This window comes from Elephas maximus, chromosome 25, assembly GCF_024166365.1.
Source record: "Elephas maximus indicus isolate mEleMax1 chromosome 25, mEleMax1 primary haplotype, whole genome shotgun sequence".
NCBI classification, from domain to species: Eukaryota; Metazoa; Chordata; class Mammalia; order Proboscidea; family Elephantidae; genus Elephas; species Elephas maximus.
The window spans coordinates 38,919,336-38,946,331 of NC_064843.1; the positions used below are offsets into that span (position 1 = coordinate 38,919,336).

At 48.5% G+C, this 26,996-nt stretch overlaps 1 protein-coding gene across 1 annotated transcript in view; it reads right to left on the bottom strand.

The window, feature by feature from the left end:
- ANGPT4 (angiopoietin 4) overlaps positions 1 to 22,776 on the bottom strand; it is a 56,242-nt gene extending 33,466 nt beyond the window's left edge. Inside the window, exon 1 of the mRNA XM_049869447.1 lies at positions 22,326 to 22,776. Within this exon, the coding sequence (XP_049725404.1) occupies positions 22,326 to 22,634 (309 nt within the window). The 5' untranslated portion in view covers positions 22,635 to 22,776. The remainder of the gene's footprint in view (positions 1 to 22,325) is intronic.
- Positions 22,777 to 26,996: the final 4,220 nt, after the last annotated feature.

The following is a 26,996-nucleotide window of genomic DNA, read 5'->3' on the forward strand; positions in this document are numbered from 1 at the left end:
CAGCAGGGGTGGAGACCAGCAGAGCATCCACCCACAGTGACCACAGTTGGGCAGAGTTTTGCTGGACAGATGTCTTTGGTCACCATGACATTTGTGGGGGTCTTTGGGAGTCAAGGGCATCTCTACACATGCTCCAGCTATTCCCAACACTGCGGACCTCACGAGGAAGTCTGGTCTGCCCAGGAGGGTGGGGAGCTGACCTCCTGGGTGCAAGGGATGCCGAAGGTAGGTAAGGACCAGCAGCAATTCCTTCAGAGGCTGGCAAAGCTTCCAGCATCAGAACTCTAGGCTCTGGGTTCAAACCCCTACTTTTCTGCTAACTGGCCATAGGACCTCAGCCAAGTGTCCTCTCTCTGAGCTTCGGTTTTCTTATCTGTCAAATGCGGGGCCCAAATACCCCCTTTCAGGCTTGGTGTGAAGGATCAATGAGGCGCCTGGGCAAAGAACCAGAATGATGTCTGGCACGTAGCAGGTACTCCATAAACATCGCAGATATCCTGGCCATTGCTCCTTGAGTGGTTCTGGAAGCTTCCTCTTGCTTTAACATTACTTTTTTTCTGTAGGTCTGGAGAGGGCCCTGTTCATTTGCAGCCTCGACTCCTTCCAACTGTATGGTCTCTTTGAACCTCATTTTTCTGATCTGTAAAATGGGGACAGTAATAGTGCTTGCCTTATGGGATTGTCATGAGGGTTAAATGACACCGTGGGTATAAATGAGACTGTGCCTGGCACATGGCAGGTGCACAGTAACTTTAACTGTTACGATTGTTGCTCTTGTGGAGCTGCTCAAGGCTGGGGCTAGTGCCTGGCCTGTGGCAGCACCTCTGCCACACACAGACCGGGGGCTGGTCTACCTTGGGAGGAGGGAGGCTCTGTTCTAGAGCATTTGTCCTGGCCTCTGGTCCTTCTGCCCTTTGCTGGTGGGACTTTACCAGTCAAATACCTCTGACAAGGAGTGGGAGTGGATTCAAACCCAGGTCTGCCAGTATTGGAGGCTGGAAGGTCAAGCCTGGTGAGGGAGAAGGGTCAGGGCAGGGGCCAAGGAAGGAGCCTTCCCTTCCCCAGTGCAGGCCCAGGGCTCAACCTTCTAACTAGTGAGCCCGCCCAGAGGGTGGGGGTTCTGATGTCGACCAATTTCCTGGGGCCCCAGCCCCAGGCTTGTTTCTGAACCTGACCAAAAATGACATAGAGATTTCGGTGTGTCGGGATGTGTGTTAAGGTCAAGGAAGGCCAGGGACTTCTCCCAAGACTGCTTCCTATGAAACTGCGGAGAGGCAGATAGGAGAGGGATGGTATGAGCACTGCACAGGGAGTCAAGAGACCTCGACTTCTGGTCCCTGCTCTGCACGTCTGAGCTGCAACACTTTAGCCAAATGACTTCATCATACGGTGTTATGGCTTGAATTATGTCCCCGCAAAATAGGTGTTGTAAATTTTGACCTCTATGCTTGTGGTTTTTGAAGCCCTGGTGGTGCAGTGATTAAGAGCTCAGCTGCTAACCAAAAAGTCGGCAGTTGGAATCCACCAGCTGCTTCTTGGAAACCCCAAGGGACAGTTCTACTTTGTCCTATAGGGTTGCTTTGAGTTGAAATCAACTAGACGGCAAAGGATTTTGGTTTGGTATGCTTGTGGTTATAATCCCATTTGGGAATTGGTTGTCTTTTTATGTTAATGAGGCAGGATTAGAGTAAGGTGTATCTTGCTTGAGTCAATCTCTTTTGAGATATAGAAGAGATTAAACAAGCAGGCAAAGCAGAGACAGGGAAGAGAGATGCTAAGCCACCTGAAAATTGCCCAGGAGCAGAAGCTCAAAGAGATAAAGGCCTTCATCCAGAGCTGACAGAAAAAGAAAGCCTTCCCCTAGAGCTGGCACCCTGGATTCAGACTTCCAGCCTCCTAAACTGTGAGAAAATAGCTTTCTGTTTGTTAAAGCCACCAATTTGTGGTATTTTTGTTATAGCAGCACTAGATAACTAAGACAGAATTTGGTACTGGAAGAGTGGGATGCTGCTCTAACAGGTACCTATAATGTGGATGCAGTTTTGGAATTGGGTAATGGGTGGAGGCTGGAAGAATTTTAAGGTTCTTAATAGTAAAAGCCTAGATTGCCTTGAATAGATTGATGGTAGAATTATGAACATCAGAAGAAAGTGAGGAGAGCTATAGGGAAAGTCTCTACTACAGAATACAGAAGGCGCCAGCAACAGAATGTTGCTAGAAATGTGGACATTAAATGTGTTTCTGGTAAGGCTTTAAAGAAAATGACGAACACGTGATTGGACATTGGAGGAAGGGCAATGCTTTTTATGTAATGGCAAAGAACTTGTCTAAATTATGCTCTAATGTTTGGTGGAAGGTAGAATTTGTAAGTGATGAACTTGGATATCTGGATGATGAGATTTCTAAGCAAGATCTTAAAGGGGCTATGTGGTTTTTTCTTGCCACTTATAGCAACAGGCAAGAGGAAAGAGTTGAACTTAAAAATGAACTACGCAAAATGAAAACAAACTTAAAAATTTGGAAAATTTTGTTGTACGAACTAGAATTTTCGCCAAGAACATGGTTACACAATCTTTTGTTAAAGACATTAATCCTGTGACTGATGAATCTAACCAACTACAACAGCAGAAAACCCATCATCTTAGACTAAAGGGGACAGGGAAAGAACGAAGGGAAAGAACGGTGTCTGCCTCTTGAAGTTCTACAAGGAGGAAACGGGCCAAAACAGCTACATTTGTTGTCCTCCAAGAAAAGAACAGGACCATCCCTGGATGACTGGCGATCAGCAGAACAATTGGAAGGAGCATGGGAAGCAGGGCCTTCTTGGTTTCAAAGGGTGGGGCCACTGTCTCCTGGATCTCAAAGGGCAGGGCCACAGCCCCTCGGTTTCAGAGCCAAATCTTTTTCAACTTGGTTGCCTTTAAGCTGTGCCAGGGGTGTGGGGCCACTGCCCATAAATGAGAGACAGGGCTTCCATGCTGAAGGGGCAGAAGAATAGGATCTGCTAGGGCTAAGTGGGTGGGATTGTCACTCAAAGGGACTAGGAAGAGGGAGTGCCCATAGCCACGGGAGTAGAGTTGCCATCCCAGTGGGCCTGGAAGGCAGAGCTGAAGTCCAGGGCCGAGGGGCCTCCACCCAGGATCCAGACAGCATTGCCAATGCCCAGAGTCTGGAGGGCAGAGCTGTTGCCCAGATGGTCCCCCAAAACAGAGGACTTTTCAAAGCTGTGGGAGTTAATGTAATTTGTTCTTCTGGGTTTTAGACTTGCTTGGTGCTCGTTATCTTTTCTTTCCCTCCAATTTCTCCCATTTGTAATGGAAATATCTATCTTGTGCCTGTTATACCACTGTACTTTGGAAACAGATAACTTGTATTCTAGATTTCACAGATTCATAGACGAAGAGGAATTTTGCCCCAGGATGAAATATGCCTAAAGTCTCACCCATATTTGATTAGATGATTCAGAAGATGAGATTTTGGACTTGGATTTGATTTAAGACTTTTGGGATGATGTGATGGGGTGAATGTGTTTTGCATGTGGCAAGGACATGAATTTTGGGGGGCCAAAGGGTGGAATATTATGGATTGAATTATGTCCCCCCTAAAATATGTGTTGTAAATCCTAACCTCTATGCCTGTGCTAATAATCCTTTTTGGGAATGGGTTGTCTTTGTTATGTTAATGAGGCAAAATTAGTGTAGGGTGTATCTTGAGTCAATTTCTTTTGAGATATAGAATAGATTAAACAAGCAAGCAAAGCAGAGACAGGGAAGAGAGATGCCTGCAAGCCACATGAAGATCACTGGGGAGAGGAAGAAGCTCAAAGAGACAAGGACCTTCTTCCAGAGCTGACAGAGAAAAAGAAGCCTTCCCCTAGAGCCAGCACACTGAATTTGGGCTTCTAGCCTCCTAAACTGTGAGAGAATAAATTTCTGTCTGTTAAAGCCACCCACTTGTGGTATTCTGTTACAGTAGCACTAGATAACTAAGACATACTGAAACTCCATCCTTATTGTCGTTCAGGCCCAGCCCCTAGGAGTGGCCCTCCAGTCCTCTCTCTCTTGTCCTGTTGTCCTGTTGTCTCCAGGTAGATTAGCAGCTTCCTTGCTGGTCTCTCAGCTTCTGCCTTTGCCCCGCCAGCCCCCAGACGTCCCCATCTACGCTTTACCTGTTAGCTAGAGAGATTCCAGTAACCCTAAGTTAGATCAGGTCACTAACTGCTCAAAACCCTGCCAAGGCTCTAGTGTGGCTGAGAGTGAACCAAGCTTCTTTGCAAATTCCTTTCGGGGGGGGGAGGGGGAAGGGGTGTGGTGGGATGGAGGGAGGGGGCTTTGCTTTGGAAACAGGCAAATCTGCCTCAATAAGCAGGGTCTAAACCACAGGCTGCAGCGGGGGTGGGAACTGGGGTGAAATCTGACAGGCCTTATGGTGTGTGTGTGTGTGTGTGAGGGGGTTAGAGCCTAGCCTAATGCTGAAGGGAGAGGGCTCCAGCAGACTCACCCAGGACCAGGGCCCAGAAGGGGAGAATATGGGGAGCAAAGACTTTGAGAACTCAAAGGACCAGCGGGACACCCTCAGGGACCACGCAGCCCAGCCCCATTTCACAGATAGGGAAACCAAGGCCCTAATCAGGAAAGCGACTTGCTGAGGCTCCACACAGGAGCCAGTGTTTGCGTCCCATCCAGATCTGTGAAAACCTGAAAAGTTAGAGCTTCCACGGCTTTGTGGGTGTTTTTTCAGTTAGATGGAAATTTTTGTCATTAAAATTTTTTTTTTTGAATGGGTGGTATGAGCACATTATTCAAAATTCCAAGAAACCAAAGGGTGTAGAGTGAAAAACAACTTTTCTCCCACCCCCACCCTGTCCCAGCCCAGGGTGGCCCTCCCTGTGGTCCCCGATGGGAGCTCTCCTTCCAGGGGAACTGTGCACGTGGCAGCAACAGTGTGTTTACACGCTCCCTCCCCTCCTTTATGAAAATATCAGCTGGGCATTCTGCACCTTGCTTCTTTTTGCTGCCATTGTTAGGTGCCTTTGAGTTGGCTCTGACTCATAGTGACCCCACGTATACCAGAAGGAAGCGTTGCCTGGTCCTGCACCATCCCCACAACTCACAACAGTGGATATGTTTGAGCCGATTGTTGCAGCCACTGTGTCAGTCCATCTCTTTGAGGTCTTTCTCTTCTTTGCTGACCCTTCCCTTCACCAAGCATGATGTCCTTCTCCAGGGATTGGCCCCTTCTCATAACACGTTCTTTTTACTCGGTATCATTTGGACACTGTTCTACATTCATTTGAATAGACTTGTCTCATCATTTTAACAGCTGCCTAGTATTCGGTCTAGGAGCCCTGATGGTGCACTGGTTAAAGTGCTCATCTGCTAACCGAAAGGTGGGCTATTCCAATCCACCAGCTGCTTTGCAGGACAAAGATGTAGCAGTCTGCTTCCATAAAGACTTACAGCCTTGAAAACCCTATGGGGTAGTTCTACTCTGTCCTATAGGGTTGCTGAGCTGGAATCTGCTCAACAGCAAAGGGATTTTTGTTTTTAGTATTCTGTCTATGGGATCTAGTCTCTATAACTGGCTTGGAAATGACCACTGGACTCTGTGCTCCGTGGGAGCTGGGATCCTTGTCTGTGTTGTTCACCGTTGCAGCCCAGGGCCTAGCACAGTGCCTGGCACATAGTAGGTGCTTATCAAAATTCCCTGACTATTTGTGATTTTCCTGCCTTCTGAGACCAGCTTGCATAGGAATGGGACACAAGGAGAAAGTGAGGAATGTTGGGGAAGAGGCTCTAGGGTGAGGGAGACCTGGGCCTGCCTGCACCATCCAAGCTTGCAGGGATCTCCAAATATATTAGCCACCACAGATAGGGCTGCTGTGAACATCCATACGCACTTGTCATTTAGTATTCATGCAAAGCTTACCAGTTGTTGTTGAGTGGAAGCTGACTCATGGTGACCTCATGTATGTCAGAGTACAACAGTGCTTCATAGGGTTTTCAATGGCTGATTTTTCAGAAGTAGATCCCCAGGTCTTTCTTCTGAGGCACTCTGGGTAAACTTGAACCTCCAACTTTTGGTTGGTAGTGGAGCAAGTTAACCAGGGATTTGTCATGCAAGGCTACATGTGGGATAAGTCCCCACAAGTAGAATTGTTGAGTTAAAGGGTGTGTACATTGGTGGTTTGGACTGTTGCTGCCAAGCTGCCCTTGGCAGAGGTTCTGCCTGGTGGTGTGTACACTGTGTTGGGAGAAGGGGCCCTGAGGGTCTGCAGAGGTGGCCACAGGAGCAAGAGAGTTGCTCCCTGGCACCTCCCAACACACACCCACACCCCCCAGCCTTGGCAGAACCTCAGAGCTTCTCCTGTCAGCCTCCTCTGACTCTCAGGTATCCAAACAAATGTCACGTCCTCTGAGAAGCTCTCCATGACTACCTACCTCAGGTGAGCACCACACCCCCACCCTACTCCACCGACAATGACATTTGTCAGAACGTCCAGTGTGTTTTCCTCACAGCACCTCAATGTCTGGGATGACCTCAGGCATTTATATGCTATTGGTCTGTCTCTCCTGCTGGAATATCAGCCCCAGGAGCACAGGGTTTGATCTACCTTGTTCACAGACATGTGCCCTGTGTGTAGAACAGTGCGGGGCACATCATAGACGCTCAACAAATGGGTCTGTTTTATATAAAGGATGCTCGCCAGATTTCCTCTGAATTGTTTGGCTGCTAGAAACAGGTTTGGAGCCCCCTGGCCTGGTGCCAGCTGCTGCTGGATCTTCATGAGAGGTGAGGTGAGGCCACAGATGCCAGACAATGGGAGAGACAACTGGTGCAAGGTCAGGAAAGAAAGGGGAAGAAATATCAGCATAGAGATTGAGGCACAGGGAAGCCCTCAGGAAGGGAGGGAGCCAATCTGGGGCATCTGCAGGGGGTACATTCCAGAAATGAACAAGACTATCCCAGCCCTCATTCGTCGGCTCAGTGAACTCATTTAGAGTGGGTACTATGTTGTTTTTTTTTTTACTATGTACCAGCACCCATGCTGGGGGCTGTGAGAGAGTAGTGAACAGAGCAGGCTTCGTCCCTGCTAGAGGGGTGGGCCAAGATCTGCCCAGCAGCTGAGGTCTCCGAAGGAAGATATCTGAAGCACTACTGTGTGCCAGGTGTGGCCCTGAGGACCTTACAAATATAGCTCATTTAGTTCTTGGAGCTGTCATTATCCCCATTTTACAGATGAGGAAAAGAAGGCCCAAGTCATGTAGCCTGTGAGTGGCAGAGGCTGGATTTGAACCAGAGCTTCGAACCGGTTCATTCTGGTTAACAAGTTCTAACAAGTTCTCAGGCTATGCAAATGCTACTGGTTAGGGACCAATTCTGAGAACCACTAGTAGAGCAGTGGTTCTTAAAATTTCTTATACACAAGAATTGCCTGGGGTCTTGTTAAAATGTGGATTCTGATCCAGTATATCTGGGGTGGAAATGCAAATTCTCAGCAGGGATTCAAACTGGAATGAACTGGTTCAAAGTCTTGATTTGAATGCAGCCCTTTGGGCTCCAAAGACCACCCCCTTAACCTTTTGGGCTGGCTGCTTGTGGGCAGCCAGGCTCCATGATGGCCCCAATGATCCCTGCCTTGCGGAGTCCCCTCCCACACTGAGTGAGGGCTGATTAAAAAAAAAAATCAAACCCATTGCTGTCTAGTTGATTTTGACTCAGCTACCCTATAAGACAGAGTAGAACTGCCCCATAGTTTCCAAGGGGCATCCGGTGGATTCAAACTGCCTACCTTTTGGTTAGCAGCCATAGCTCTTAACCACTACGCCACCAAGGATCGATAGGATACTGCAGAAATGATGGAGTGTAACTAAGTAGTTACATTTCGACTTCTGTCTAGCCCTCTCTTGGATCGTTTGCTCTGGGGGAAGCCAGCACCACGTCCTAAGGCACCTCAGTGGTCCTGTGGCAAGGCCTGTGTGGAGAGGAACTGAGGCCTCCCACCAATAGCCAGCACCAAGTCCCTAGCTGGTGAGTGAGCCACCTTAAGGCAAATCCTCCAGGCCTAGTTGAGCCTTCAGATGAGGGCAGTCCAGCTGATCTGAGTGCAGCCTCAGTAGAGGCCCTGGGCCAGAACTTCCCTGTTAAGCTGTTCCCAAATTCCTGATCCTCAGAAACTGTGAGACAATAAATACTTGTTATTTTAAGTTGCTACACGTTTTAGGGTAATTTGTTATGCAGCAATAGATAATGAATATGCAGTTTTTCCAAGGTTTACAGAGGGCAGACACTTTTGCTTCCAGTTCCTGTCCCCATGCTTGGCGAATTGCATCCCCACCCCCACCCACAGCCCTCAGTTTCCACAGGCCTGACTTTGTGGCTTTTGAGCTCAAGGATGAAGGGTTAGCCCCTCCTACTCTGTCTTGCTCTAGCCCTCACCCCTGGGCTCACCCCAGGCCCTGACCCCATGTTCAAAGCAAACTGGGGTTGTTTGTCTTATTTCTTCTGAACAGCAGGGCCCAGCCTTCCTTGGCTGTTTTTCTCCCTGCAAGAGATTCTGTTGGTTTTCTTCTTGGCCAGGCTCAGAGCAGTGGGCAGGGAGCCAGGGGAAGAAAGTTAGGGACCAACAGGATCATATGGAGGGACAGCGTTTTTCAACTCTCAGCTCAACCCACAACTCCTGGGCACAGGTCCAGCTTCTCGAAACTTCCAGCTGCAGCCCCGACTCTAGTTTGGGCCCAAAACACTGGGCCGAGAGTCAGGGGGCTTGTTCGAGTCATAGCTTTGCCATTTCCTTTCTGTGCCAGTGATGTAGCTTCTCTAAGCCTCAGCGGCCACATCAAAAAAAAAAAATGGGTTAATTGTTTCCTCCTCACAGAGAGGCTGGGGGGAGTAAAGGAAACAACCACTGGAATCTGTGCTCCATGGGGGCTGGGATTTTTGTCTGTGTTGTCCACTACTGCAGCTGGGGTCTAGTGCAGTGTCTGGCGTGTAGTAGGTGCTTATCAAAATTTGTTGACTATTTGTGCCTGTCCTGCATTCTGAGACCACCTTGCATGGGGTTGGGGCACAGGGAGAAGGTTAGGAGGGTTGTAGAAGATGCTGTGCAGGGAAGAGGAGCTGGGCCACATAGTCACACAGCTGGCAAATCAAGATTTGAATCCAGTGGTTGGGCGACCCATACTTACAGTGGTCTCAGAAGATGGGGAGGGGCTGCCAGAGTCCTTACCCCCTCAGGGGGCCCCACCAGGGTCAGCTCTCTCTTTGTGGCTCTCTGTATCTAAGCCCTGATCTTGGGAGATTTGTCTAAAATTGAGCCCAGCCTATGACCCTCTGTATCTTCCACGTGTAGAAAGTGGAAGTTTCATTGAGAGGAAGTGAAGCTGCATATTTCTTGCAACCGCCTGCCTACCACCAGTGCGTTGGTCTTTGCACAGAATGGGGGTAAGGCGTCCATTTTTGCGGTGCGATGGATGGCTTTTATATGGTCTTTCTAGCCATGGTCTTGTAAATCCCACCAAATTATTGGGTGGGTCTACGTAAATAAAGTGCTTGTGGCTCACCAAGGAGATTGGACAGATTGCTACTAATGCAAATAAGGTGCATGGCACCCTCGTGGGGGTGGGGCCATGCAAATAAGGTGTATGGATCCCTGACAAGGAGATAGGTTAGTTTTGTCATCCATTAGGCTTAAAAGAGAACCAATTCCAGAGCAGAAGTGGGACCTCACTACCACCAAGAAAGAAGAGCCAGAAGTGGAACGCATCCTTTGGAGCTGGGGTCCCTTGCGCTAAGAACCTCCTAGACCCAGGAGACAGAGAGCTGTAACATCAGAGTTGGTGCAAGATGGCGAGAAGTGGCAGAAAGTGCGGCAGAGAACTGGCAGCAGCAGAACCAAGAGACCAGCAGGAGAGGGCACAGTGTACTTCCTGGTGCACGAAGCCAGAAAGCTGAGGCTTGCTGGTGGAGTGGTGGGCCTCTGGGCACTTGTCAGCAGAGCTAAGCTTTCCATGGAGCTAGAGAGCTGAGTACCTTTGGATCGAGGCTTACTGGTGGATTGGGGTGCCTGTGAGCACTTTCTGGTGGAGCTAAAGAGCTTTGTAACACTTGCCCAAGTAGGGCAGAGGATAGGCTAGCCCAAGAGACCCGAGGGGCCAAAGGCCGAGAGGCCGAGTGTCAAGGACAGCCTGCTTGTGGGCATGGTCGAGAAGCTGTCCTGATGGAAGAACTGCATCCTGAGTCATTCCTGATCCTGAATTGTAACCTGTTACTTCCCTAATAAACCCCATAATCATAAGTATTGTCTGTGAGTTCTGTGTGGTCACTGCAACCAATCGTCGCACCCAAGAGAAAAGTAGAGAGTGCCATGGGAGGGACGGCTGGTGTCAGAATGGTAAAAAGGTTGGAGAGAAGAGGTATGTCTGACCTCCGCCTCATAGGAATCAGCCTTGAGCTATCGATCTTGATTCTCTTATTCCCTTGTGAAGTTAGAGGTGGTCAGATGCTGCCACCACGCCATCTTAGAGTTGGCGCCATTTTTTACAGTTGTATTTGGCAAATGTTTAATGAACACTTACTGTGTGCTGGGCACTGCCCTAAACACTATATACATTATAACCACCCTCTGAGGTAGGAGCTATTATCAACCCATTTTACAGATGAGGCACATAGAGGTTAAACAACTTGCTGGGGGAGGGAGGTAGGGGAAGGGTGCGGTGTTAATAATACTGGCGAGGTTTTGTTAAGCTGGGTGGTGGAAACGAGGAATTTTATTTGATTTTTCTTCTACCTTTTCGTACATCTAAAGCATTTCAGTAAAAATTTAGAAATGCATAGAAAAAACTCTAAGGAAATCTGACTGGGAGGCTGTCAGAGGGTTAGGCCGATGAGATTTTTTTTTTTCTCCTCTTCATCTTCACATACTTCATATTTCCCAAGTTCTGCACACTGAATATTAATTATAAGCTGAGCAAAGCATCTACGTGGTTGGCAAGAGAAGGAGCCATAAATGAAACCAGGTCTGCTAGACTCTGATAGGTGGTGCCCAAGCCCCCTATTCTCAGCTTCGCTCCTGCCACCTCTGCCCCAGTGGGCTCTGTCTGCAGCCTCTCGAGCTTTCCTCTGGAGGGTCCTCTCCGCTGCTCGGAAATTGTCTTCCTTCCTTCAGCCCCATTTGGTGGCCACACTCTGTCTGTAGACCAAAGGGGTTGGCCTGGGGTCAGGAGTGAGGGGCCACAGGGCTCTGCTGGCCTAAGGTTCTGAGGCCCTGTTCCTCTCTCTGAGGGGAGGGAACCTTATTTCAGCTTCAAGGGTCCCCGGTCTTCTCCTCGCTCACAGACACCACCAGACCTCTGTGTGCTCTGCCTTCTGTTGTCTTCACTTGAGGTACTTAATGTTATGACCCTCAGTTAGCAGATACGGGAACTGAGGCCCAGGACGGAGACTAAGGGGCTTTCCCAAGATCACACAAGACTGGAAGTAGAGAAGATGGAGTTGAATTCCTTTCCCGCTGTGCTGTGTGCTCCAAGTGTGTTTTCAGCTGTTGTGTTTACTGAGCTCTCACTTACTCTACGGAGCCCTGGGGACACAGTGGTTAAGAGCTCAGCTGCAAACCAAAAGGCTGGCAGTTCAAATCCACCACCTGCGTGGTCTTAAAAGCTTGTGAGTGGCCGCCTAAATAATCCACTGGTCTCTTCCTGTCTGGAGCAAGGGAGAACGAAGAAAACCAAAGACACAAGGGAAAGATTAGTCCAAAGGACTAATGGACAACAACTACCACAGCCTCTACCAGACTTAGTCCAGCACAACTAGATGGTGCCCAGCTACCACCACCAACTGCTCTGACAGGGATCACAATAGAGGGTCCCAGACAGAGCTAGAGAAAAATACAGAACAAAATTCTAATTAAAAAAAAAAAAAAGACCAGACTTATTGGTGTGACAGAGACTGGAGAAACCCTGGGAATATGGCCTGTGGACACCCTTTTAACTCAGTAATGAAGTCACTCCTGCGGTTCACCCTTCAGCCAAAGATTGGACAGGCTCATAAAACAAAATGAGACTAAAGGGGTATACCAGCCCAGGGGAGGGATGAGAAGGCAGGAGGGGGCAGGAAAACTGCTAATAGGGAACCTAAGTTTGAGAAGGGGAGAGTGTTGACATGTTGTGGGTTTGGCAACCAATGTCACAAAGCAATGTGTGTATTAATTGTTTAATGAGAAACTAGTTTATTCTGTAAACCTTCATCCAAATTACCATAAAAAAATAAAAACAAAGAATAATGATTAATCCTCAAAAACAAACAAACAAAAAACCAAACAAACAAATCTACCAGCTGCTCCTTGGAAACCCAATGAGGCAGTTCTACTCTGTCCTATAGGGTTGCTATGAGTTGGAGTCAGCTCGACAGCAACAGGTTTGGTTTGGTTTTGGTTTATTTTATGCCAGGCACTGTACTAAGCCCTGCATGTATATTAACTCGTTTAATCTCCGTGATGACCTAGAATGTAGCTTCTATTCACCCCCCCACCCAAAAGAAAAACCCTCTGCCATTGAGTTGTTTCCAACTCATAGTGACCCTAGATGACAGAGTAAAACTGCCCCATAGGGTTTCCAAGGAGCGCCTGGTGGATTCGAACTGCCGACCTTTTGGTTAGCAGCCATAGCTCTTAACCACTACACCACCAGGGTTTCCATAGCTTCTATTGTTGTCTCCATTTTACAGGTGAGGAAACTGAGACACAGAGAGGTAAGATGATTATCCGAGAAAACATCATCAGCAAACGGCAGACCTGGAATTCAAATCAAGGCACTTGGGCTCCAGGGCCCATGATCAGCCTCTGTGGGACATTAACTTCAGGCTCTGGCCAAGGGTGGGGGCCTAAAGGTGAGGATGCCCAACTGGAGGTTCTGGGACCCCTTCAGCTTTCAAGGGCTACCCCCTCTGGGGTGCTGCCCAAATATTCTCCAACAGAAGTACCTCAGAGAAGACCTCTTTGGCTGAGGGGTTTGTGGAGGAAGGGAAAATTTAGCAGCTGAGAGTTCTCCCCTTGGTTACTAGGGGCCTCTGTGCTCCCCAGCTGGTGGCCCAGCTGTCCTGTAGGTCCAGCGGCCAGCCCACAATGAACGTGTCTTTTTTATTAACCAGAAAACTGGCCTCAGTGCTTTACACTAGGGTTAAGAGTGTGGGCTCTGGCTTCAGATGGTGTAGGTCTGAATCCTGACCTTGTCCTTCCTGGGCTTGTGACCTTGGGCAAGTCACTTAACCTCTTGATGCCTCAGTCTCCTCATCCGTGAAGTGGGGCAAACAAGCTCACTTCCTTTATAGGGTCAGCGTGAGAAATGAACGCAAGAATCCTCACAAGGCGCTTGGATGGTGTCCAGCACTCAGTAAGCACTGCATGAGTGCTGGCCATTCATTTTGTCATCTCTATGCTTACACTGACCCTGGGAGCAGGGAGTATTTTGATGTCTATCTTACAGAGGAGCACGCTGATGTAGGTGACTTCCCCTGAGACATCCAGCTGGTCAGTGGCACCACTGGGATGTGACCCCTTGAGCCCAACTCTGTCCGCCCAGACCCCACAGCCGGCCTCTGGGGTCCATTCCAGACACTTCAGAGCTGACTCGGAGGTTAAGCAAACTGTCGGGGTCAGAGTCCTGGCCGGAGGTGTGGGCTTTTGGGGGGCAGATCTGGGCCTGCTTTCTCACACTTCCTGCCCCCGGAGGAGAAGGTCTGCCTTCATCCCAGCCCCCCTGGGCTCTGGGGACAAGGAGAAGAGAGCCAGAAACACATAGCCCTGCCCCTGTGGGACGGTCTGGGCAAGCACTTGAACAAATAAACTGGTCCATCTGGGGGAAGCCTAGCAAGGGGCCACTGTGGTGTGGCTCCCCGGCCCCATCCCGGTGCCGAGCAGTTGGTCACCCCAGGCTGGGGGTATCCCCCAGCCATTTCTAGGCCTCCTTTTTTGGAACTATAACCCTTGTTCCTCCAAGTAGCAGATGCTGTTCTTCCACCCCGTCCCCCAGCCCCAAACGGCTTAGAAAGGAGCCAGCGGTGAGGTTAGGAAATCAAACCTCAAGACATTTTGTTCGGCCACTGAGATTCGTTTCTTGTTTGGATAACCAAAGGCTGAAAATGCCAAGAATTTACGGGCAGCCTGGGGAGGCTGGGACAGCTGGGAGTCCTGGCCAGTTTGGGAGGGTCTTGGGCTGGGCCAAGACCCCATGCTGTGCTCCCACTGGGTGAGCTCTTGACCGTGTCTAGCCTGACAAAGCCCTGGATGGATGGGCTGAGAGAGTGAGTTATTCTGAGGTTTGACGTCAGGGACCTGGCGTGAACAGAAAAGGCTGCTGGGAAAGCACAGGGTCAGGGGTCCCTGCCCAGCCCAACCCCTCCTTGCTTGAGTTTGGGTGCAGAAAGAGGCTCCAGAGAGCATCCAGGCTGGGGGTGAGACCTGGCCATCTGGCCTGGGTGGCCTGGATTCTCTCAGTGAGGAGGGTGCCTGTGGATACCCAGTGAGTAGACACCAGGGAGCCAGGCAGGAGGGACCGTCTAGTGGTTAGAGAAGGGGCTGAGAGAGGCCTGGACGGAGGCAGAGAGAGACTCGGAAAGACAATCCTCCAGAGATCAAGAGAGAGAACAGACAGGGACACCTTGGAGTCAGGTCACCAAGAAAGATACTCGAACAGACACAGAGACAGAAAGAGGGGAAGAGAGGAGGAGGAGGAGGAGGAGAGAGGGAGAGACAAGCAGAAAGAGCAAGCAGCCCCCCAGAGCAGCTGTAGCTCTGTGCTCTGTACAGGGAGAAAGCTGAGGACTGTGGTGTCGCCCCACCCCTGGCACCTCAGAGACTCAGGGGAAGCCATGCTGCCCTCAGGTGGCTAGGGGTGGGCCAGGAGACCTGGAGGTTCGTGTCTGGCCCTGGTTTTCCTCAGTCTCCTCATCTGAAGAAAGGATCCTTCTGGGAGGATATCAGGAGAGGGCAGAGCGTGGCACTTCCTGGCTGAGACCTGGGCCAGCTCTCCTGTTACAGGAGAGTAACAGGAACAAGGAAGTGTGAGCCTTTATTGAGCACCTGCTGTGGCCAGGGGCTGCCCTGCTCTGCTTCTCTGTACCCATCTCACACGGTAGATAGGTGCTTTCTTTCACTCTCCCTGTAACTAACCACTGCATTGCACAGCCCAGCTAGGGAAGCTGAGCTCCAGCTGGCTCTGCTCCCACCCCTTCAGCATTCCTGGTTTTGGTTTTCCCCCCTGATGAGGGGATGGGGCAGAACCAAGAGCTCAACAATAGTGCCTCCAAAAGGATCCCCAGGAGGAGGCAGGAGGAGGAAAGGGGAGAGAGGTGGAAGGAAGGGAGAACAGGGGAGAAGGGAGAGGGGGTGGAGGAGAGGGACGGAGCGGGCTGGAGGTGGTCTCTCCCCCAGCACGCACTCTGAACTCAGACAGGAGGACTCACAGCATGCTGGGAGAAGGATGTGGGAATTCTGAGGCAGACGGAGAACCCCATTCTCTCACCTTACCTCCCCTGCCACCTTGACCCCTTCCATAACCAGAAGGAACCTGGAGTTTGGATCGAGAATCTAGTTTGGTGCCCTGGAACCCTGGCAAGTCACTTCCCCTCTGGTCGCAGTCTCCTCATCTGTACACTGGGGGTACAATAACAGCTGCCCTCAGGGGGAGGAGTAGGAGTGCGGGCGGGGAAGGCCTCTGGCAAATTTAGGCAGGCGTTGCCTCCTGCATCCGCCCAGAGCAGATCCTCCTCTGAGGCCAGTGGAAGAATGGAGTCTTGCCAAGAGCCTCGGTCCAGGAAGCTGGTGGTCTCCAGTCATCCCTAACAGCAATGATGATGATGATGATGGTGATGATGGTGGTGGTGTCATTAGATGAGAATATTTTGAAACTCATATGTTAACTATTCTGGGATTTTACAGTAGAAGCTGAGAAGAAGCTTTTGCGTTGCAAAGACTCTGAGATATGCCTGGGCCAAGAAAGGGTAGGACGAACCAGAGAAAGGCCAAGACACGGAAGGTAGCAAATGTCCCCTGACTGGGGCGGGGTGGGGTGGGGGGGAGTTGGAGGGAGAGGGATGATTGCTCCAACTCTTGTGTATCCCTGAGAGGGAGGTCACTTGTGTCAACTGGGGGAGAAGGGACAAGGTGCAGGGTGCCCAAGAATTGCAGTGTCTATTTCCAGGGAGAACCCCAGTGGTAGAATGAATGAAAGCAACCCACATTTACTGAGCATTTACTGTACACCTGGCACTCAACTAATGACTTCATGTGCATCATCTCATTAAATCCTCACAGAGGACCACAGAGGAATTTCTCACAGTGGAATTGTCACCCCATTTCACAAGTGAGGCAACCGAGGCTCAGAGAGGTGAAGCAACTTGCCCCAGGTTACACAGCTAGAAAGGGGTGGAAGTGGGACTCGAACCTTAACAATTGGGCTCTCACCTTCCAGGAGATGACAGGACCCAGGGGAAAAGTGACTGTCAAGTGTGTTTAGGCCGACAGGTCTGATCTTATGGCAGGTTCCATGGGTACAGGGTGACCTGGAAGTGACCCAAACATGAGGGGGCATGAAGGGGGTACTTAACTCAAGGGGCCTCTGACCCAGGGGTTGGAGCAGCAAACACCTGTTTGGGTCCCACCAGAGACCAGCAGGAATGGTGTCATGGATTGAATATGTGTGCATCAATTGGGCTGGGCCCTGATTCCCGGTATTGTGTGATTTTCCTGTATGTTATAAATCCAGCCTCTACAATGTTAATGAGGGAGGATGGGCGGCAGTTGTGTTAGTGAGGCAGGACTCAACCTACAGGATTGGATTGTGTCTTGAGACAATCTCTTGAGATATAAAAGGCAGATGCAAGCAGAGAGACTGGGGGACCTCACACCACCAAGAAAGCAGCGCCAGGAGCAGAGTGCATCCTTTGGACCCAGGGTCCCTGCGCCTGAGAAGTTCCTCAGCCGTGGGAAGATTGAGGATAAGGACCTCCTTCCAGAGCCAACAGAGAGAGAAAGGCTTCCCCTGGAGGCGACATTGAGTTTGGGCTTTTAGCCTACTTTACTGTGAGAAAATAAACTTCTTTTTGTTAAAGCCACCCACTTGTGGTACTTCTGTTACAGCAGCACTAGATAACTGAGACAAATGGGGGTCCCTTCGAGGATGCTAGCATGGATGGTGACACCCCAGCTCCTAGGATACCAGCAAACCTTGGGCGTGGAAACACTGACTTGACCAAGATTGAGATCCCTTGTCCCGAGGTACGAGGGCTCAAAATAGAGATGATATTGAATTACATAAAAGCCCATCACAGGGACCTCTCTATCCCATATTACTGTAGCCACATGGAGAGTGGCACATGACCATGCTCACCGGTCTTCCCAGCCATCCCCTGACATACTGTCATTTCTCCATTTTGCAGATAGGGAATTTGAGACTCGTTCGTCTGTGGCCATGTGCCCATAAATCGCAGGGCTGGGATTTGAACTCAGGCTGGCCTGGCTCCCACATGAGTGCTTTTCAGCCCATGGTGCTCTATGGTGAGCCCAGCCTAGGATTGTCAGGCTACGGGGTGGACAGACACCTGGAGATGACATTCCACCACAGACTGAAGAGCTAGGCTGGGTGACCTTTTGCCCCCCAAATCCATTGGTTCGAATCTATCCACTGGTTCAGCAAATGTTTCCTGTGCACCAGGCACAGGAGGATTCAAAGATGGTTGAAAGAGTAAGATTTGGGGGTGGGGATCCTGGGTGGGAGGCTGGGGCAGTGGCCAGAGAGGGGGACGAGGCCTGAACCAGGGCACTGGCAGAGAGGCAGGGATTTGGAAGATGGGAGGAGGGGCCATAAGATGAACAGGACCTGCTGCCTGTGGCAAGGTAGGGTGAAGGAGACCCCCCAGGGCTGCAGACCAGCCTACTGATTTGGGGATAATAATTGAGTTTCAGGCAGGTTTGGCCCCTCAGTTGAGAGATGGGGGGTTAGCATCATGGGCTTGGGGCTCAGGAGCTCTTCAGATGCCAATTTGGTGCCACAGAGCAGGAGAGAGACGGTGCTGCAGGAGCGTTCAGGGCAGCCTGGGGGTGGGGATGGTTGAGGGCAGGAATGGTCGGTGGTGGGTCTGCTATGAGGTGTGAGAGGAAAAGAATCAAGACTGAGTTTCAGGAAACACCTACATTTAAAGGTTAGAGGGGAGGAGCAGGAGCAGCCTGGGAGACTGGAAGAATGTTCATTCATTCAGTAGATATTTATGGAGCACCACCTGTGTGCCAGGCACTATTCTAGGCCCTGGGAATCCAGTAGTGACCAAAAAAGATAGTCCCTGCCCTCTTGGATCTCATAGTCCAGAAGGAGCAGCCCATGAAAAATACAGATAAGAATGTCAGGTAGTGATACATGCTAAGAAAAATGCCAAAGCTGGGTGAGAGAGGGTGTCTTAGTCATCTAGTGCTGCTATAACAGACATACCACAAATGGATGGCTTTAACAAAGAGAAATGTATTCTCTCACAGTCTTGGAGGTTAGAAGTCCGAATTCAGGATGCCAGCTCCAGGGGGAAGTCTTTCTCTCATTCGGCTCTGGGGGGAGGTCTTTGTCATCCATTTTCCCTGGTCAAGGAGCTTCTCAGCACAGACACCTCTGGTCCAAAGGACATGCTATTCTCCTGGCTCTTGTTTTTTTGGTGGTATGAGGTCCCCATGTCTCTTTGCTCACTTCTCTGTTTTGTATCTCAAAAGGGATTGATTTAAGACACAAACTAATCTTGTAGATTGAGTCCTGTCTCGTTAACATAACTGCCTCTAATCCTGCCTCACTAACATCATAAAAAAAAAACATCATAGAGGTAGGGTTTACACACATAGAAAAATTATATTGGATCACAAAATGGTGGACAACCACATAATACTGGAAATCATGGCCTAGCCAAGTTGACAAACATTTTTGGGGGACACGATTCAATCCATAACAGGGGGTGACAGTTCAGGGTAGTCAGGGAGGACCTCTCTGCGGAGGTAACATTTGAGCACAAACCTGAGCGAGGTGAGTGGTGAGGCATGTGGGTGTCTGAGGGAAGAGTGTTCCAGGGAGAAAGGACTTCAGCTTTTATATGAATGGGATGGGAACTCTGGGAAGGGTTTTGAGTAGAAGAGACTGGGTCTGGCTTAAGTTTTAACCCTCTGTCTGCTGAGTGGAGAGTGGACTGTGGGGGGCCAGGATGGTAGCAAGGAGCCCAGGGAGGCGCGGTGATAACCATCCAGGTGGGAGATGGTAGTGGTTAGACCAGAGCGGGGCCATAGAGATGAGGAAAGTAGTCGGCGTGGCCATGTTTTGTAGATAAGGACTTGCTGACAGAAAGTTTTTGGAAGGATGATGTTGGTCACCAATATTAAATTTACCAAGAGATCAAGTGTTATGGATTGAATTGTGTCCCCCCAAAATATGTGCTGTAAATCCTAACCTCTATGCCTGTGGCTATAATCCCGTTTGGGAATGGGTTGTCTTTGTTATGTTAATGAGGCAGGATTAGTGTAGGGTATATCTGGAGTCAATCTCTTTTGAGATATAAAAGAGATTAAACAAGCAAGTTAGGAAGCAGAGATGGGGAAGAGAAATGCCAAGCCACATGAAGATCACCCAGGAGCAGAAGCTCAAAGAGGCAAGGACCTTCCTCCAGAGCCCACAGAGAGAGAAAGCCTTCCCCTAGAGCTGGCACCCTGAATTTGTACTTCTAGCCTCCTAAACCATGAAGAAACAAATTTCTGTTTGTTAAAGCCAACCAATCGTGGTATTTCTGTGATAGCAGCACTAGATAGCAGCACTAGATAACTAAGACATCAAGTAAGATGAAGACTAAGTCATGGCCATTGGATTTGGGAAGTGGGAGGTGATGTTGGGGAAAGGAGTAAATGAAAAGTGAGGAAGTGGAGGCAGAAAATGAGGGGTGTGGGCTGGAAAAAAGGGTTGTGTTTCTCCCTCCTCCTCTTCTTCCTCCTCTTTTTTTGCCTCTTCTTTCTTTTTTTAAGATTGGAAAGACTTGAGTGCAATGGAACGTTGAGGGGAAGGGCCAGTAGAGAGGGAGAAGTTGTTGGAGACACAGGAGTGGAGGGTTGGTATGAGGAGGCTGAGGGGCTGGGACCCAAAGCCTAGGAGGGAGAGTGGACCCGACTCATGGAGAAAAACCTTCCCTCAGAGCCTGAAGGAAGGCCTGGGGACTGGTGGGTGCATGGGCAAATCTGCAGGTGTAGGGCAGGCAGTTGAGGGACTTCTCTCCTCTTAGCCTCAATTTCTCATTGAAGAAGGATGACCATAGTCTGGTGAGAGAATGGGGTGGGTGGGGAGGTGAAGATGGAAGCTTGAAGGTGGGGGATAACTCTTGAAATGGCCACATGGGACTCAGAAACAGCTGCCTGAAGAGACACACACAGATTTCAGGGCAGCATGGAGTCCCTGCTAGGTTGGACTCCAGTATATGTGGTCAGGACTCCCTTGAGGGGGCACAGGATGGGATGGCGACAGGGCAGAAATGTTGCAGGGCGGGTGGGTGGAGGGGCAAGTGGTCAAGGGATTATGGGAAGATGGTGAGCAAAGGACTGAGGGGGTGGTTGGGAAGAATAAAGACAGGAGGTTAGGGGTGTGTGTGTGCGCCTGCGAGTGTGTGTGTGCATGCGTGTGTGTATGACGAAGGTGGGTTAGATACACAGAGTATAACCTCTCCACCTTGGGAACGGATAAACCCAGACCATGCACAAAACAATTCTTTGGAAAACAGGAGGAAACTACCAGAACTTCAACTGATGTGATTTCATATATCATCTTTTTAAAGTTCCATTTTTGCTAGAGTTGTGCCCTGTACATATTGTATTAACACTGGGTGTGTGGGTATAAATACTAAAAAAGTATGCATGCATCAGGGAGGCAAACATTTCTTACTGATTAGGAACATGGTTTAAAGAATTTGGAAACGATGGGAGTAAGAAGATACTGCTTGCCTAAGAAACACCCTGGGGACTCCTCCTGGACACCCTCGCCTGCAGCCTGTCAGTCGCTGCCTGCTGTTTTACAACTTCTAAAACACTGTGAATCAGCTGCTGCTCTCCACCTCGCTGCTACCACCCAGACAGTTCCCTGCATCTGCGGCCCTGGTCCCACTGTCTGGCCCTGGTCACCTCTGACTTAGGGGGTCAGCCCACCATGGGCGCTGCAGGACGCCTTCTCTGCCCCCATGATCACCCCGGGGCAGGTCTGCCTCATCCACCTCTGCACCCTAGTGTCTTGTCCCAGGCCTGGCACACAGTAGGTGCTCTGAGTGTTTGCTGAAAGGACAAACGAATGAAAGAATGAGGGCAGGAGATCCTATAGTGGTCCTGGTCTTAGGCCCAGACCGTGGGATGTCCTCAACTCCTTGCTCTCTCCCACCCCATCCAATGAATCAGCAGACCCTATGAGCGCCTCCTCCAGAAGAAACCAGAATCTGACCCACCACACCTCCACCCTCAGCGCCTCCCTGCTCCAGGCCTCCTGGTGTTTGCAGGGGTCTCCTCTTTGCGCTCCCTGCCCTTATAGCCTCTTCTCCTGTTCAGACCAAACCAGGAGTGTGGCTCCCTGTGCAAAACCCTGCAAGGGCTCCCGTGACACGCAGGGCAAAACCCACAGTCTTTGCAGTGCCACAAGACCCCCCCACCCCACTCAGACCTCATCCCCAGCCCCTTTCTCCATCTCTTGCTTTGCTCCCTCTGCCCCAGCCACACTGGCAGCCCACCTGGTACCAGGCACCTACTGCACTCCCACCTTGCAGCTTCTGCCTTTGCTTGTCTCTTTACCAGGAATGCTCTCCCCCAAGAAGCTTGCTTCTCCACTTCACTTGTTGTCTCGGTTCAAACACCACCTCCTCTGAGAAGTCCTCTCAAATTATCTGACCTCAAATCGCCACCCCTCGGTCACTCCCTGTCTTCCTCCTTTCCTTCATTTTGTTTCACCCTCTGACATAGTAAATATTTATTGTTCATCTCTTTATCGACGTCTCCCCCCCAGAATGTACATCCAGTTGTATCCCCAGCAGCTAGGATGGGCCTGGCACATGTTTCTGACAGACGGATAAATGAATGGCCGTTAGACACTGCCTTGTCTTGCTGTGTGTTCTCTGAACCATTCCTGGACCTCTCTGGGGCTCCATATCCCACTCTGTACAATTCAGGGATGAGGGTCCCATCGATTTGGCCATCTGCATCCAGAGGAGACCTTCGAGGTGGACACTCCTCCTGCCGATCATGACAGACCTGAAGCTGTCCTCCCCCCTGCAGGCCCAGCCCTTACCTTCTGCAGCCACTGGGTGTTATTCTCCAGTAACTTCTCCAGCTGCCGCACCCGTTGACTCCGCCACTGCCCCAGGTGCCGTTCGGCAGCCGGTAAATCCCTCTGGAGGCTGTTGGAGCCCCTTAAGGGCTCGTGCTCCGGAGTGCATGGCTTGGGCTCGGGCAGCACGAAGGTGTAGCTGCACTGGCCGTGCTGGACCTGGTGTGTCTGGCGACACCCACCTGCTTCCTGGCCCGTCTGCTGGGCCAAAGTCGTGGTGGCCACCATGAGGAGGAGGCTGCCCGGTAGCATGGCTGGCCAGGAGGGCATCCAGAGAGGTGATGATGGGGAGGGGATGCGGTCAGGGCCCTCAGGGGCCGTGCCTGCTCACCACCCAGCCCGGTGCCCAGGGTGCAACCGCCGTGGCTGAGGCTGCCAGTGGACAAGCCTGCCTGCAGAGCTGCTGCAGCTGCAAACCCCTGTTTGGCTGAGCCCCGTTCCAGCGGCTATTTATACATGCTCCAAATACCACAGCTGCTCAGCTTCCTCTCACCGCCTCCTGCCCGCCCCCCTCCCATCCCTCATTCCTATTCTTTCCCCCTCTCCCTTCCTTCCTCCGAACTCTTGCCTGCACGCTGCCCTGTCCACGCGCTGGCCTCGCTCTGCCCGCCTTGACTCTGGTCCTTTATTGTCTTGTGGGGGCCTGGCCTCCCTGCAAGAGGGGAGGTATTGTAGAGGGAAAAACATCACAAAGTTTAGTAAAGCAAAAAGAAAGTTTTATTCAGCATATATTCAGGAAGACAAAAGTTGAGAAGCAGACAAGCATGCTGCCAGAGCTAATGTCTGCCCAAGTCCAAGGAAATATTACAGAGTAAGCAAGAACAGGAAAATGGACAAGCAGGTTTCACAGCCATGTCTGCCCGAGCCCAAGGAACATTACAGAATAAACAAGAATGGGAAAACGGACAAGCATGCTGCCAGATATGTCTCCAAATGCAGAGAATATTACAGAATAAATAAGAATGGGAAAAAGGACAAGCATGGTGCCACAGCCATGTCTATCCGAGTCCAGAGAATATTACAGAATAAACAAGAATGAGAAAACGGACAAGCATGCTGCCACAGACATGTCTCCAAATGCAGAGAATATTACAGAATAAATAAGAATGGGAAAAAGGACAAGCATGATGCCATAGCCATGTCTATCCGAGTCCAGAGAATATTACAGAATAAACAAGAATGAGAAAACGGACAAGCATGCTGCCACAGACATGTCTCCAAATGCAGAGAATATTACAGAATAAATAAGAATGGGAAAAAGGACAAGCATGGTGCCACGGCCATGTCTATCCGAGTCCAGAGAATATTACAGAATAAACAAGAATGAGAAAAGGGCCAAGCATGCTGCCACAGACATGTCTCCAAATGCAGAGAATATTACAGAATAAATAAGAACGGGAAAAAGGCCAAGCATGCTGCCACAGACATGCCTGTTCAAGTCAAGAGAATATTACAGAATAAACAAGAATGGGAAAAAGGACAAGCTTGCTGCTACAGCCATGTCTATCTGAGTCCAAGGAAGGTTACAGAGTCATCAGTATACATTAACATTACAAATGGGCAAAACCGTTGAGAGCGTCACCTTTTCACAGATTGGTTAGAAACTGTCATCCTACATTTTGAATTTTCTTTCTTAACAGTCATTGGTACAGGCTTCAGTAACAAGTCAGGAGGGTCTTCATTGGTCCAATAAGTTTCTATTCACTAGATGTTAATAGTTAGAAAAAGATAAGAGTGGAAAGTCTTTGTGTTCTGGCTTATGTGAAAGGTTCCCTAGAAGATATTTTCCAAGATTATTCTATCTATTGTCTTTATCTCAGGGCCCACTTGATGTGTCCTCGTGAGTCCTGGTGAGCTCTTGTGAGCCCAGCTCCAGCTGGGTCACATTCTCTACGCTCAAGGACAGGGAATAATGATTCCAGTATTATTTCCTAAATCTTTCCCTCCTTTTGATTGGAGATTGGAAATAACACATCCATGATTAGTCGAGCTCCTAGATGGCAACCGCGGCAGGTTCTTTAAACTCACAGTGCTGGTTTTCCACTGGATACCATCCGGTTCTTCACCAGGATCTTAGGAGTGATGTTCTCATCAGTTGCATTGTCAAAGTGTGTAAACTCAATGTACATCAACATTTTAGCCCAAGGCCTTCTTTAGCCTTTTAGGTGTGTAAGACAATAGAAGATAAGTTTTATTATGCCTAATACTATCAGGATGTAGACTAAGAAAATTACTTGTAGTAGTGCAAATAAATCTGGTGTTCGTAAGGGTGTTACAGTATATAACCAAGTAGCTTGCTATCCAATTCTATTTGTATATCCTGTTCTTCTCCTGTGTTATTTATCTAAATGCAACAAGTGGTATTTGCTACAGCACATTACGCTTTCTTGGACGAATAAATAAAAATCTAAGGCTATTTTGTTATCTCATGTCACCTTGGATTAATGAGGTCAGAGATCACTGTTGTGTTTCCAACCCGCTAGCAACTTTGTTATTTGTCGCATAGTGACTGATAAATTTCTGAAAGATTTCTCCAATTCAAATATACCTTAAGTAGGAATTAAATTTACCAACCATACCCTGAGTGTTGGATCAATGGGCTTTCTTCTGATTCTCATTTTACAAAGGATAACAAATTAACATTACCTTTCTAGCATTTACTATGAATATCTAAAGATAATCCTAAAGTTCTCAAAGTGCATTGCCCACGCATTCGCCAGGAATCTAAACAAGAGATTGCCCACGTAAATTCACTATTAGTTAGAAAGGAATCATCTAAATTTATATAGTTGGATTCACCACACAAGAACATATATCTATAAAGGGCACTCGAAGTTTGTCTAGAGAAAACAGAAGGTACAGAAAAATTTGCTTGTGACAGATAAGTTTCTATTAAAGAATACATGATTAGCAAGATAATACAGGATGGACTTCTCCTGTTGAAGGTCTCCAGTTAATGTGCCTAAAACATACTAAGTGTTCTTCCTGAGGGCAAGCTGCCTTTCCTTGGTTTGTCTATTAAGAGTCATGAGTCACTTTCTCAAAAGCAAAGTGCAATCTGAGCCATGAGGTCGATCTCTTCTGAAAACTTGGTTTCAAGTTACATAATTTTCTCTATAGCAAGAGGATGAGAGTTTGATTACAAACATTAGACAGATACAACATTGTCTTGAGGACTGATTAAAACGATTACTGATTTACCTTAAACATAACTCTATTTACTGATCTTTGGAGTGTTTCCCAAAACAGACTGAATTCTTAAAAAAAAAAAAAAAAAGCACAATGCCCAGAGCAAAAGGGTCTTGGCTAGCTTATCTGGACAATTGTTTGACTTAAAGTGGCTTCAGAAATCAGTTTTTTTCTTAAAGCTCAAGGTTCAAAAGGACACCCAAAGGCGATAAATAAAACTATGTATATTCCCCAACTTCCACGAAAGCCAGAAATCTGGATTGCAGGAGAATTACGTACAACTCTCTCATGGTTCCTTCCTTTAGATCATGATCTTGCTATAGAATCTTGGATCAAAAATGTTCAATAAATGGTAATTGGGCTCTATCTGGTTTTTAAGATCCCATATAGCAAATCAGGAGGTAGAATAGAAACACTAACACTAGGCCAATTATCTGAAATAATCAATGAAACCATGACCCTAAGGTCTTGGAACCAAGGAAACAAATCTCACGGGGTGTTTGTTCACACATAAGCAGCATCAATCACTGTTTTTCATGTGCCTCTGTATTAACCACGTTCTGCAAAGCCTATGATTGTGTTAATATAAATACAGCAACATTTATCTACTAAGGCACAAACTCTTCCTTGAGAGATCCAATAGGAAATCTAATGCTATTCTAATTTGTAAAATCATAGCTCAAATTCCAGACACTTCTCTGGCTATGATATTTACCACTTTGCTAACTTTGACAACAAGAACTTTTAATTCAAGAGTTAAAATCACTAAACCCACTAGTTAGATAATTTAGGAGAAAAGAGGAAAATGGTTTCTTATATCCAGAAAGTAGGACCTTACAGCATTTCTGATTTCCAGAAAGAAAGGCCTTAAAATACCAGCAATATTCTCACATAAACCCGTAGGATCATTCCGTTTTCTCAGTCTTATGTAGTTAATTTCTGTTCCATGTGATTTTGGATCGGCTGCAGTCTGCAAAACCATCAGTTTCTGCTTGGAGTTCTGGAAATCTCGATTGAGTTTAGTCACAGTCTTTTTTGCAAGTTCAGTATAGTCCATCTTTTTTGTTGAGATATTCTGGTCAAATGTTTTCAGAAAATCAGCAAAGTAAACATTTATCTGCAGATGGCAAAACTTAATATGGCCATGATTAATTTATAAACATAACTCTTAAGAGTGAAAGACCTAATAGAAATTAATTACAAGCATAATGTAAAGGCCAAATAAAATCGGTTAAGAGAAACTTTAGATAAAAATATTTCTAAATATAACCATTAACCATATTTTTAAAGAACTTCATAATAATCTTGAGACATAATACCATATAGTCAGGATATACTAAGAATATACCAAAATTATCAAGTCTCTAAATACCTAGATAGTAATAAAAAATAACTTTATAGGTAAATGATTTGAATTCTCCAGTCAAACTATTGGCTTTGATG